The sequence below is a fragment of the Protopterus annectens genome, chromosome 11.part0 (assembly GCF_019279795.1).
Source record: "Protopterus annectens isolate FY-2018-M chromosome 11.part0, PAN1.0, whole genome shotgun sequence".
NCBI lineage: Eukaryota > Metazoa > Chordata > Ceratodontiformes > Protopteridae > Protopterus > Protopterus annectens.
Genome location: NC_056745.1, coordinates 1398413371 through 1398427485, shown reverse-complemented (window position 1 = coordinate 1398427485; position 14115 = coordinate 1398413371). Strand labels below are relative to the sequence as shown.

Genomic DNA, 14115 nt, shown 5'->3' with positions numbered 1-14115 from the left:
ACACCTGAAGTCAACTCCTCGTTGGTCCGATCCGACCATAAGCTAATCATCCTTGATATCCACATCCCACCCCCACCCCCCATTAAGGAAACCACAGTAAGAGGTTTCTCCATAGCCAACTTCATGCTTCTTAAGATAGAAGTAATGAACTTCATGACACCCTTGCAGATGGACATTACAGTTACAACTGCTGAATCCTACACAAATGTGCTCTATAAGCACCTACATGAGTGCATGGATCCTGCTATCCCATACAGAACCAAGATGCTATCCTCCAAAAAAAGGAAGCCAATATGGTGGTCCCCTGCCATAAACAAACTGTACAACAGAAGGAAGAAACTGTTGCAAAAGAGAGTGAAATCCCATGAGTGGAGAAGCTCCCTTGTTAGCCTCAGTAAGAAGCTGAGATCCCTTATAAGATCCTCCAAACCTAGCTACGAAAATAAAATTGCCACTAATTCCAAGGACAACCACAAAGCATTCTATAGCTATGTCAAGAATCACAATGGCAACACCCAGATCTGCTCTGAGTTACAGCACAAAGGCATGAAAATTACAGAACCAACTGATATTGCCAACATCCTGGCAGATAGGTTCAGTGCTAACTTTAACCCTACACCCCCTAAAGGGCCCATATCTATACAGGAAGAATGCAGAGTCCCTGTAATAACAACTACGCAGGTGAAAGCTGCACTCTCTAAAGCCAAAAACACAGCATCCATAGGACCGGACAACATCCCAGGCTGTGTTTTACACGAACTTCAGAATTAATTGGGTCCCCACTTAAGCACCATGTTCAACAATAGCCTCGCATCAGGCTTTGTGCCCACTGAATGGCGCACAGCAACAGTTATCCCACTCCACAAAGGGGGAGCCACCACTGATCCCGGGAACTATAGACCTATTAGCCTGACGAGCCTGGTCTGCAAAGCCATGGAACATATCATCATGGAACTCATAAACAAAGACATTGGTAACCTCCAAACTCTGGATCCCACCCAGTTCAGGTTTGTGAAAGGCAGATCATGCCTCCTGAACCTGATCGACTTCTCTGAGGCAGTCACCAAAGCCGTAGATGAGGGTAAAGTGGTTCACACAGCCTATCTTGACCTCACCAAGGCTTTCAACACCATCCCCCATTCTGGAATTATAGCTAAACTCAATAAACTAGGCATAAATCCCTACATCACAAGATGGGTTGCCAACTGGCTCACTGACAGAACCCACACTGTAAAAGTTGCAGACTCCAAATCTGACCTCAAACCAGTGACAAGTGGAGTACCACAGGGTTCCGTCCTGGGACTGCTCCTGTTTGGCATCTACTTCTCTGACGTACAGGCTAACACAGAAGGCCTCTGGCTAATGAAGTTCGCAGATGACTGCAAACTAGGAGCCATAGTCAAGTCCCCAAATGATGTGAACATCCTACAGAAGTGCCTCTCTGAGACAGATGCCTGGTGTCAGAGCCATGGCCTCAAGCTCATTGCCAAAAAGTGCAGTGTCATCCCCTTTGGTAAAAACTCTGTACCCATGAACTACCACATAGGCAGCAATCTATTTAACACCAAATGCATGATAAGAGACCTTGGGACCCAGGTGGACAGTACTCTCTCCTTTGATAGTCACATTGCCACAGTAGTCAGGAAATCCTTCTACATGGCACACCTCATCACAAAAGGGTTCTCATCCAGGAAAAAAGAGGTCATCATTACCCTCTACTCATTACTCATTAGACCCATTATAGAGTACAATGCCCCTTTTGGAATGTACCTCACAAGCCATCTGCAGCAGCTGGAAAGGCCACAGAAGTACCTCACAAAGAGGATTTCTGGCCTCAAATAAATGCCCTACACTGACCGCCTCAAAAAACTCCAGCTTTACCCCGTAGCATATCGCCTACTCAGAGGTGATCTCTGCCTAACATATAAAGCTATCTCAAACCCAGAGCTGTTGGACATGTTCACCTAAAGAAATCCCAATCCCTCCGAGCTACATGCTCTAAGGACCTAAACCTTGCCACCACAATAAACAGGACATGCTGGAGGGATAGATTCCTATCCCAGAGACTTCCCATACTCTGGAGCAGGCTACCCATCTATGTCGAGCAAAGTTCTTCATTAGCACTCTTCAAGAAAAATCTTGATGAGTGGATGGGAAATAGGAAATACACCCCAAGGATCACTTCTGTGTCTCTGCTCGTCAGTGGCACAGGAAAATAACTTTCTTGGGTGGCATAAGCCAGGGAACCTTGTTGGCTAGGCTTGCGTAGGCCCTTGGGCCGATAACCTAGTACCTACCTATGAACCTATGAACCTATTAAGAAACAAAATGTTGGTTCTGAATAAATATTTTTAATATAACTTTTATTCTCCAATAGATTCCAAACATGTAAATCCTTAAAAATTGATTGAACGTTTATATTTAAAAAAAATCCTCCTTTAAAGCGTTGGCTCTTCTACATTTTCCCTTTAGTGGTACTTCTGGTTTTATTAACAGATTAGTGAAAAAAAGAAGAAGAAAGAGATCAGTGCTTTGACTATTGGTTAAATGTTCTGGAAATTGCTAAATTATTATCTTTAGTGGAAATGCACTCAAAATTGATGTTGAAAAGATGTTTGGTTGTAAAAACAACATTTAAAAACTGATGTTTTTATCAGGCTGATCAGTTTTATAAAGATCTGATTAACATGTATGTCTTATATTCCCAACTCTTATTAGAATATCATGGTAAAATGCTTATGTTTAAACCCAGAGAAAAACAAGAAGTCTACAATACTTGGAATTTCCATCTGGAGCTAGTCCATCAATTTTTTTTTTTTTTTACAAATATATACATTTATCCACAAAACCTTTGTTAGTCCTTGAAGAATAATTAATGGACTTTTTTGTATAAAATGATTCTTAATGTTAGAGATCATAGGATCATAGGAAGTTACTAGGCTACTGGCCCTGTGGCCCTTACAAGCCTAGGCAAGAATTTAGCCCTTGTTCCGACAAGTCAGCAGCCGGTGACCCTGTCCAGCAGGGACACAGGTGGAATCCCAGGGGTGTATTTTCTGTTCCCAATCCAGTTATTCAGGTTGTGCTTAAAAAGGGCTAATGAGGTACTCTGCTTGACATGGAGCAGGAGTCTATTCCACAGAAGAGGGAGTCTCTGGGACACAAATCTGGCCCGCCAACAAGTCCTATTGATGTCACAGACCAAGTTGAGATTGCGAGTGCAGGTTACTCGAGTGGAGCTTGACTTTTGGATATAAAGCATTCCCGTCAAGGTGGAGTCTGAAATTGCTTTGTATGCCAGACAGAGGTCACCTCTGAGGAGTCTGTAGGACACTGAAGAGAGGGACAGGACCTTTAGCCTGTCTGTGTAGGGTAGATGTTTGAGGCCCTGGATTCTCCTGGTGAGGAACCTCTGTGTTCTCTCTAGCTGCTGCATGTGGTTGGTGAGGTACATGCTGAAAGGGGTATTGTACTCAATAATGGGTCTTATAAGGGAAGAATACAGGGATGTTATGACCACCTTGTCCCTGGATGAGATACCCTTACTAATGAGGTGGGCCCTGTAGAAAGCTTTCCGTGCAGCGGAGGCAATATGGTGGTAAAAAGTCAGTTTGCTATCAACCTGGGTGCCCAAGTCCCTCACAACTGATTGTGTGCTTAGGACCTTATTATTAATGTGATGATTTGTGGGGATGTTGCTTCCCCAAAGGGGATGATGATGCATTTGTTGGCATTCAGTTTGAGGCCATGTTTCTGGCACGGTTCATATGTTTGGGTTTAAGGTTCTTAGAGGATTTCCACATCACAAGTGAACTTATGACAGTCCCCAGCTTGCAGTCATCTGCAAACTTGGTCAGCCATAGCTCACTGGTTTTGGCCTGCACCTCATCAAATAATATCCGAAACAACAAAGGCCCCAAGACCAGTCCCTGGGGTATACCACTCATTACAGGATGACTGCTTGAGATGGCTTCCCCTGTTCTGACTAGGTGGGCTCTATCAGTGAGCCAGTTTGCTACCCATCTGGTAACATACGGATTGATGCGTAGCTGAGTGAGTTTATCTATTATAAATGAGTGGGGAATAGTATAGAAAGCTTTAGCCAGGTCAAGGTAGGTGGTGTGCACCATCTTCCCCTCATCCATGGCTTTGATTACAGACTCAAAGAAGTCAACCAGATTTAACAGGCATGACCTCCTCTTAACAAAACCAGACTATGTGGGATCAAGTGTTTGGATATTGCCAATGTCCGTGTTAATGAGGTCCATGATAATCCACTCCATGGCCTTGCAGATCAGGCTAGTTAGATGATGGGTCTATAATTTCCTGAATCAATGGACATTCCACCTTTGTGCAAAGGGATGACAGTGGCTGTCCTCCACTTGGCTGGGTTGAAGCCAGTACTCAGGCTTTGGTTGAATAGGCTGCCTGTGTGCTGCAAGTTCCTGTCTGAGTTCATGTAGGATGCAGCCTGGGATGTTATCTAGTCCCATGGAGACTGTATTTTTTGTCTTTGAGGGAGCAGTGATGACTTGCTCCCTGGAGATAAGGGGAGGGGGCAGGTGCTGGGGATGTCCTGATTTACTGATGGGGGACAGAAGGATGAAGTTTTCAGTGAACCTGTCTGCCAGCAGGTTGGCTAGATCAGCGGCATTTGAGATACCAATGTAATACCATATTAAAAAATATTGGGAGAACATTGTCATAGATGTGATTTATTTTACATATTTTGGAGTCCTTCCAGTCATTTGCCATTGGGCACCCTCTTTGCCATGATAATTTCAAATAGTCAAATATTTAGTGTTATTTTATGCTCTTTCCCTTTATGCATCAGAGCTAATCAAAATATTACTATGGGCTATATAGGCAGGATTGAGAAAATTAATGAATAAATTGGAACAAGCTTGTCCCTCTAACTTTACTTGATTTTTTAAAGTCATTGGCTATGTTTATATTACAGAAATAAATGTTCATGTTATGAGAACTAGAAAAAAAAAAAAACGTTTTGAATTTTGGCCTTATTCAAGTCATTTTACTAGAGAAATATGAAAATAGATTTCTTGATACATTATAGTTGCTGCCTTATTGATCTGTATCTATCCATTTATATAGTAATACTGTTTGTTTTGTAATTATTATTTTTCTTTTATTTAATTGTTTTATTTTTGTTTCTGTTGTATACATTTTATTTTTGTCTTAGATGTAATAGTATACATTGTGATTTTTTTATTATAAGCAAATCTATTTAACATATCTTACTATGCAAAAATAATTTTAATATCAAAGTTATAAACACTTGGGAAGTTTTATAGTGCTTGAAGATGTTTACTAAGAAAGAAGTAAACTCTAGGTACTTTAGAGAAAGTAGCAGGTACAGACTTAAAATTGCACATTTATTAAGAGGATTTGAGTTTTTTTTGTGATTTACTATCAGTATTATGGAGTAATAGTCTGTGCTGAAGTTGTGTTTTTCAATGAGAAAGAAACACAGATAGGAACTCTGTATTTAAAACTACTTCACTGCTTCTCCTTAGCATGTTATGCCAAATGTGTACTCCACAGAGAGGGGCTTTTGTGCTTAGTGCTGCTTTTAAATGCAGACGTTGTGAGGTTGTCTTAATGGCAGTTGCAAGTCACTCATAGATTAATTTATTTCTAAGGAAGGGCTGGGGCAGAAGCATGTGAGTTGTAGTAAGATGTACTCCAGACCAGTTAGACTTAATACCAAGGGTGAATCCAGAGGGGCTTAAATTTTGCCATTACTTCTACACCATAATGCTTTATTCCCATTCTACAAATTAAAATGTTTATTTTTTTCGAATGTGATGTATAATCACAGTACGTGTGATTACAAAACCAGTAAGGCTGGATAGTCTTTTCTGAGGTTTACACAAGAAAGTAGTGTTCACTGTTGAGTTAGGTAGTGAGAGATTTTAAATGAATTAAGACCATAAGTAAAATTATTAATAGTTAATATTTGTAAGAAGGAAATTATATTTAGTTATATAATGAATGTACTCAGAGGGATCTACTTTGAAAGGTCCTCATATAATCAAACTCCATTTTCGCAAAACAAAAATAGCAAAAGCTGAAATACCCAAACTGCTAATTTTTCCCAGGCTAAGTAAACATTTATCCAAACTTAAACAAAACACACACCAAAGTAAGTAAAACCCACCCAGGAGGGGGCTGCACCACTATACCCCCCTAACTATATATACCAACTCTGGGATTGCACTACGGTGGAGAAAAGGGTATGTTGGGCACGTGCTTACTTACACTGGAAAAAATTCACCATTCAGGTATTTAAGCTTTCGAGATTTTCGTCTCCCAAAAAGTGGATTCCAGTTGTATGAGGTTCAACCTTTCAAAGATCTATTCAGAAACGTACTACTGACTGAAATTTATTGTGCCACAAAACTAAGAGGAAAGCTATTTCTTCTATTGCTAAAGTTGTGCACACTTGTTTTAATTCTTTCTTTTAATGTTTCATACTTCTGCTTTTGAAACTAAGATTGTAGTCTGTTTTTCTATCAATATTTGCCAGTTTGCACAAAGTGTGCCTTGTGCTTACAACTGACTCTTTTATTCAGCAACAATTCAGATTAAATGAGAAGATTTTTGTACATCCCTTTGTAAATAATAGACTTAAATTTGTTTCTCAGTTGCTGGGTAGCTATAGAAAAGTATGTTTCCTACATTAAGCTCTTATAAATTAGTAGTTGATTAGAACACTATCCAGCAGAGAAAATGTGGCATTTCACAGAATATTCTGTGGCGTTCTTAGAGTGAAGTTCAATAAATATCATAGTTTGTATCTGCATCTTAACCATGGTGAAAAAAGTTTAAAAATGTTAATTCTAGAAATTAAAAACAAACTGCCACAAAAAAGTGTAGTATCTAAATATTTAAACTGTCCATTTGCAAGTAAAATTAATGAATGTTTTCACTTTTGTAATGCAGTGATTTTATTTTTTTAGTGACTTTGATTCACTGAATGAAGAAGCTGTGGCTAAAAACAACCAGTTGGCCTTTGACATTGCTGAACAGGAACTAGGAATCCCACCCATCACCACCGGGAAAGAAATGGCATCTGTGGAGGAGCCTGATAAACTAAGCATGGTCATGTATCTGTCCAAATTCTACATGCTTTTCAGAGCTATGCCTCTGACATCTGCTGGTGAGAAGTCCCGCCATAACTTTTCTGATTAGTAATTTATTTAATGCCTACCTGTCTATCTGTCTGTCTGTCTGCTATCCTGGCTAAGCACTGATGGTGAAAGTTATATTCTTACAACTGTCTGAATTTACTTACATCATTTTGCTGTCATTGATTCACTTATTCAAAAAAATATTCTCAGGATTACTGGAAAATGGTTTGCCTGGAAATCTGAGCAATAAAGAAGAAATTATCAAAGTGGCTCATTGGTTACAGTATATCCATCTATGATACAAAACACACTCTCTTGCTAATTATGGTGTGGGAATGTGCAAAAGAATGTCACAGAACAAATTTCAAAAGATTGCTAAAGATTGAATGGTATATGTTAGCTGTTTTATTTTCTTACTGTCATGAATGTCACTTTTGAAGTTACACAACAACCCCATGTGGAGAGTGGAGAAATGGGAAAAGGGATTGTGGATTAATGAGTGACTGGATTTGTTTTATGCAGCACACCCGGCTATCATTGCAACTTTACTGCTTCTTTTTATAGTGTATTATTCTGAATAAGTGATTTAACATTGGACCCATGTTACCCTTAAAACAGCATTTGTGAATATCATGATTTATGTAGAAAACATTTTCTTTAAAATGTTTGTTTTTGTCCCTTACTTAGTCTTCAAATAAGGCTTGAACTCCCTCCATAAAAACGGAGGCATTAATACAAAGGCAGACAGATAAAGGAAGATTTCACTGCTGTGAACACCAGAGATGCTAGTTTAAGGATAATCTGCTTGCGATCAAGGCTTGAGAATAGGCACAAATCATTGAGGCCAGCAGAATTGAAAGGAAAATAGAAAAGAAAAGAAAAGTTCAAAGAAGTGGCCCCAATGGATGTTCTTTCCCGGGTATTCTCTTCTCAGTAGTGATAATGATTTTTTTTTTCTGAGGGTGGGATATTCTGTCCTCAGCAATGAATTTTTGAGGGTCCTTACTTGTAATATTTTCGAGGGGGCATGTCTTGTCCTTAGTAGTGATGATGATTTTTTGAGCATGGGATGCTCTTCCCTCCATAATAATGGTGATTTTATTTTTTTTGCAAGTTTTGGAGGGTAGAATATTTTGTCTGCAGGTATAATGATGATTTCATTTTTTTAACACAACAATCTGCAGCATTAGCTTGGTTGGAGAGGCAGCAGGCTATACTTCCCTAACTGGACAGAGTAGAGAAAATAGAGAAGGAACCTTTGTAACGTCTGATGTACATAGCTTTATGCACAGTGATGGCTTGAGAAGGTAGTTTTTCCAAATGTGATATTCACATTTCCCAGACAGTTTAAAAAGTACACAAAAAACTTGGTACCCTATACAGGAACAAACACTATTTCACCAAAAATATCAAAACAGCCATTGCCCAAACCCACTTATTCTCAACCTTACTATACGCAGCTCCTATTCTGGCTAATCTTAAGAAATCTGAATTACAAAAACTTGAAACCTACTACAATAAAATATAAAGATATGCCACAAATTTACCAGCTAGATCACAACACTGCCCAGCACTCAAGCAACTCAACTGGTTAGTACCCCCCAACTCCTCCGCCACACACACAGCTCACAATGGCCCATAAAATCCTCTCAGATCGTGAAAAAATACCTGTCCTACAACTCTTCTTTAACCCTATGCAACCATCAGACCTCTCTGATGCACTAATAAAAAACACATAAAAACCTATATATACAAAAATCAAGCAGGAGATTCCCTCTTTGCAAACTTACATAAGTAAACTCTGCAATGACATGCCAGCTAACCTTACCCCCTTAACATCCTTAACGCTATTTAAACCAAGCTTAAATAAACACCTCCTTAGCAAGTGGCTTTTCCCTGCTGCACCCCCCCCAGATGACAGCTACCTACTCACTCACCACTGTCAGCTCCCCACATTTTTCACAGTCTTACCTACAGTCCTTTTTCACCTCAAACCACCCACTTTATAACTCCTGTCCACATGAAGACCCAATGAAACACTTATAAAGAAGAAAGTATATCTATAACTCTTGCCTGTTCAATATTTTTTATAATGTTAAGTTCCTTGTAAATATTGATTACTTATTGATGCCTGGATTCAAACTGAAACTCACCATGTGATTTTAGCTATTACTGTAATGTAAAACCTCTCTCTGAGAATCCATTATTCCTAAAGCATGTATAAAATTCCTCAAATGTCCTACTGTTTGTATAACATTAGATTGTATATCACATAGCATACTACTGCTGCTTATCCTTGTTGACTTGTACAGGTTACATAAAGGTTTTAGGTTCAGACTATTTTTACTAAGTATTTTTTGACTTGCATTCTTACTTTTATGTTCCATATGTTTTGTATATCACTGTTGTAACTGGAGCTTTTTCCTCGGGCATCCGCTGAAAAAGGACATGTCCAGTCAGACTTTCCCGGTAAACAAATATAAAATAAAATAAAATAAAATAATAATAAAGATAGGGAGTAAAATATAAGACTTTTTTGTGTGCTGGCATAGAATGAAGAAACCATTGCAGATTTTGTGCCTGCTAATCTATTACAGTATCTTTAGTTTCATGTCAAGACTTTATAGTTCTCATTGTCTTCCTTATATACTTTCTGTGGGGTACAAGATATCTGTCACACTGACCAAGATAAAGGGAAATGTGTGTGTGTGTGTGTGTGTGTGTGTGTGTGTGTGTGTGTGTGTGTGTGTGTGTGTGTGTGTGTGTGTGTGTGTGTGTGTGTGTGTGTGTGTGTGTGTGTGTGTGTGTGTGTGTGTGCATTCACATCTGTCTCTGTGCATGTTCCCACATGCCCCAGTACAGCCTAACGTATAGGTGAAGTACTGCATGCTGTATCTGTTACACTGGCCAAGATAAAGGAAAATGTGTGTGTGTGTTGAGGGATTGCTGTTAGTTTTGTATTGTACTGCCATATTATACACTATCTTGTGACTTTACATCTTTGAATATTGAGTCAAATTTTTCATTTCAGTGATTAGTAATCAAATATTTCTTAGTAATCATTGTTCCCAAAAACTGATTGCAGCAGAGCTCAGGGTAAAGAATAGCTGCATAAGACACAATTTAGTATTTGACACTTAAATGTTCAGTTCATTATTTATACCCCAGAGGGCAACTGTCTTATTACCTGTTCTATTCTTAGTGGTGATTTCTAATAACAGCCATTCTGCTGACTTCCTTACATTTTATGGTGACAGTACATTTGTCAAGGACATTTGGTTTAGTTGCCACTGGGACAAAATTCTTCAACTCTGCATAATCTTTTGTAGTACAAATACTAAAGCTATACTGAAAGATCATTCCTTTTAAGATCCACTGTTAATCCTGAAGGGAGTTTGTAGATGGTTTCTGATGTAGACTTTCAAATGCTTAAGGAATTAAAGTAAACTGTGAGGAATATTTTTTTTAGCAAAGAAGTGGACTTAGACAGAATAATCTATTTTCAGGCAAAGTCTAGTTAAAAATAAAAACACAGCCCAGGTCATTGAAAAAAGAGGCAAAAGATCAAGTTAATCAAATATGCTGCATGCAAGGAATGATCTGAAGTCATTAAGTAGCGTGGCCTAATGGTTAAAGGGTTTGTCTTACAAACACAAGATGCAGGGTTTGAGTCTCACAAGGGATAATTGGCTAGGCTTAAAAAAATGGCTCACAAGGGCAGTTAGCCTAGTACTAATCTATGAACCTAATCTATAATAACTTTAGTCAAGAGATTCAGTATCAACACAAAAGGTTGAGTTCCAGTAAAATCACACTTTAAGAAGACAGGAATTCGTATTGAATAAATCCATGGTCTAAACTCTATGTTGATGTGTATTACACTCTAGCTGAAGCCAACTGACTGTCTGTCACTGTAGTAAAGGTTGTCAAATAACAGCACTATTCTTTTAAGTATACAGCCTTAGCCTGCAGTTACGGTATGAGAACAATGAACGATAATTGAATTGCAGACTTTGTCCTGTTTCCAGGAGGAATCAAATTCAAGTATTTTTGGGCATAAACATAAAATACCTCACAAGTGTCTGATAATGAAAATGAAGGGATCATTAGTGAAAATGATTCACTATTGCTTGACCAAAATATTGTAGTGACAGGTTTTAGGAGGAAGACAATTTCGTTATGCTGGGTAATATTCCACTTACTAGATATAATCGCCTGAAAACCAGTGAAGCAGCTAGAAGAGGGGTCTATAAGAGAAATAGGAAGATAACTAACCTTTGCTGGAGTTAGACAGTGGTGTTTTGTCTTGGGAGATAACTTGCAGATTTCAGTTTGTAGACTCCATGCTCATATTTAATTTCCATGGTGACTAGTAAAGATAGTGCTTGTTCGTTGATTGGCATTAGTACCTCTTTCAGTTAAAATATGGAGGCATTATATAGTATTAGTATATTTATTCAGAAACGTGTGTGCAGTGTTATATTTCCTGTGATAGCAGAAACTTAAGTATTCCTAGCAAACTTTATTTAAAATGTGTACAACAATAGTTTTACATATCATTATTAATGCATGTTCCAAGTATCAAGTTATTCAGATCGATAACACATGAGGTATGTTATGTAAATTTTATTTTTAAATATCAAATATAGTGCATTACAGCAAAACAATTCAATTATTTATAACCTGCTTTCTGATCCATGTGAATAATACAAGGAAGAAAAAGAATTACATTTTTGTTTCAGTTTTCACTTACTGATTACATAAAAGTAGAAATGTTCTTTTCTGCCTTTGCTAAAGAAATTATACAAGATAAGCAATTTAAGATTTCAAGAAATTTCCATCTCCCTACCACAAGACGACACCAAAACATGCCAGCAAGGAATGTAAGAACATTTACAAAATGTAAATCACTGTATAAACTGAAGGCTGTTACAGATTCTAAAGGAAGTTAAAAAACTCCCTTCAGTTATGTCTGAAAATTAAGGAATAATGTCCAGCAATGCATGAGCTCATCCATAATAAAATCACCCATTCTGGCCCCAAGTGTATAGCTAATATATTAGCAGACAGATTTAGTGCTCCCTTACTACCCACATTGTTGCCCCCACTATCCCTGAGAATTTAGTTTCAATCGCCTTGGAATAAGTCTTAGAATCCTTATCAAAGGCTAAAAAGAATACTTCCATGAGACTGGGCAACATACCAGACTGCATTCTCACCAGTGCCAACTATGCACTATTTGAGCCTTCAGCCTGTCTACAGGGTTTGTTCCCATTGTCTGGAGAATGGCAACTGTGACTCCCCTTCACAAGAGTAGCCTTGTAGACCCCAGGTAATTAAAGACCCATCAGCCTTACCAGCCTTATATGCAAAACCATGGAATGTATCATGGCAGAACTCATTCATGCAGACATAGGCATTTTAACTGATCCAGATCTCCATTATTTTTTTTTTGAAGGGCAGATCATGTCTCCTGAAGCTATTAAACTTATCTGAACTAGATACAGGGGCTTTGGATATTGGTCATACTTTAACTGTTTATCTTGATCTGGACATGAATTTTGACACTATTTGCATTGCTGATATTATTGAAAAATTAGACAAGCTTAATCTAAACCCATACATTGTCTGCTGGATTGCAAATTGACTTTCTAACATATCCCTGGTTGTGAAAGTTTCTGGTCTCACCCCCCCCTCCCCAAAATGTTAAATTATAACTAGTGTGATGCCACTTGAATAAGTTCTAGATCCTCCCATTTGGCATTTATTTTGTAGATATCCAAGCCAGTATCCCAAAAGTATGGTTGATCAAGTTTGCTGATGATTGTAAGCTGCTTACTGTTATCCTTTCATCCACTGACACAAAATAGCTCCATCAAGAGCTGGAACACACACACATGCATGATGTATTAAAATGATCTCAAAATAAATGAAAAAAGAGCAGCATACTGGCTTTCGGCAAAAAGTTGCTCCCAACTCATATGTTATAAATGGTTCTCCTCTTCAGACAGATACACTCACAAAAGTGATCATCATGTTTCCACCGTAGAAGGGCAGTCCTTCTGTCTGGCCCAGATAATTTCCAAGAAAATGTCTTCAAGATTCAGAGAAGTAATCCTACAAATTTACACTTTCCTTATCAGACCCATCACTAAATACAATGCCCCTTTTGATATGTTCAAATCCAAGCATATTGCTGAACTGAAAAGGCCTCAAAGATTTCTAAGCAAGAAAACTACAGGTCATAAATTTTTGAACTAACACACTAGATTACCCTGACTCTCCTTATACTCAATAACCTACAGGTTGCTGAAAAGTGGCCTGTGTCTCCCTTTTTAAGCCATGAAAGATACAATCCTATTTGACCTCCTATTTCTTTGCAAAACCAGTGACTTTATAAACACCATCACTAAGGACCTAAATCTGCAACAACAAATAAACAAGACTCACTGGAGGGATAGGTTCCTAACGGAACATATTCCTAGCCTATGGAATAAGTTACCACTACAAGTCAAACATAATACTACTTAGGCTACCTATAGGGCTAATATTGATGATTGAATGGGAATACACAAGTTTCTACCAGAGTTATTGTGTACAGCTCTGCTTAATTTAGGAGGTGAACACTATTAATTGCTTAAAATGTGGCAAGAACAGTTTAGTTTGTTTGCCTAATAGTGTATATTGATAGGCTTCTTATGGTCTCCATTGTAGCTTGACTTCCAGAATTAATTCATGTGTTAAGAACATTGTGTTAGCAATTATTTTTTTAATCTAATGATGAAATCTTTTCAGATATTTTGATCAAACTTTAAAATACAAGGCATCCATGTATGCCTTCCCTTACCTTATGCATTTTTATATTTTACCAGCAGTCCCTGCTTATATAACTTATTCATTAGGTCCAGTAATTCACTCTTGGAAGGTGATCAGTCTTTCAACATACAAGCTATAGCTTTCATAG

At 38.2% G+C, this 14115-nt stretch overlaps 1 protein-coding gene across 10 annotated transcripts in view; it reads left to right on the top strand.

Moving 5' to 3' along the window:
- Positions 1 to 14115, top strand: part of LOC122815864 (F-actin-monooxygenase MICAL2-like) — a gene marked incomplete at its 3' end in the record, with an annotated part of 2588394 nt that overhangs the window by 1425979 nt on the left and 1148300 nt on the right. For all 10 annotated transcript variants that reach the window (XM_044088691.1, XM_044088682.1, XM_044088687.1 and 7 more), the window contains 1 exon segment: positions 6981 to 7180. In XM_044088691.1, the coding sequence (XP_043944626.1) occupies positions 6981 to 7180 (200 nt within the window).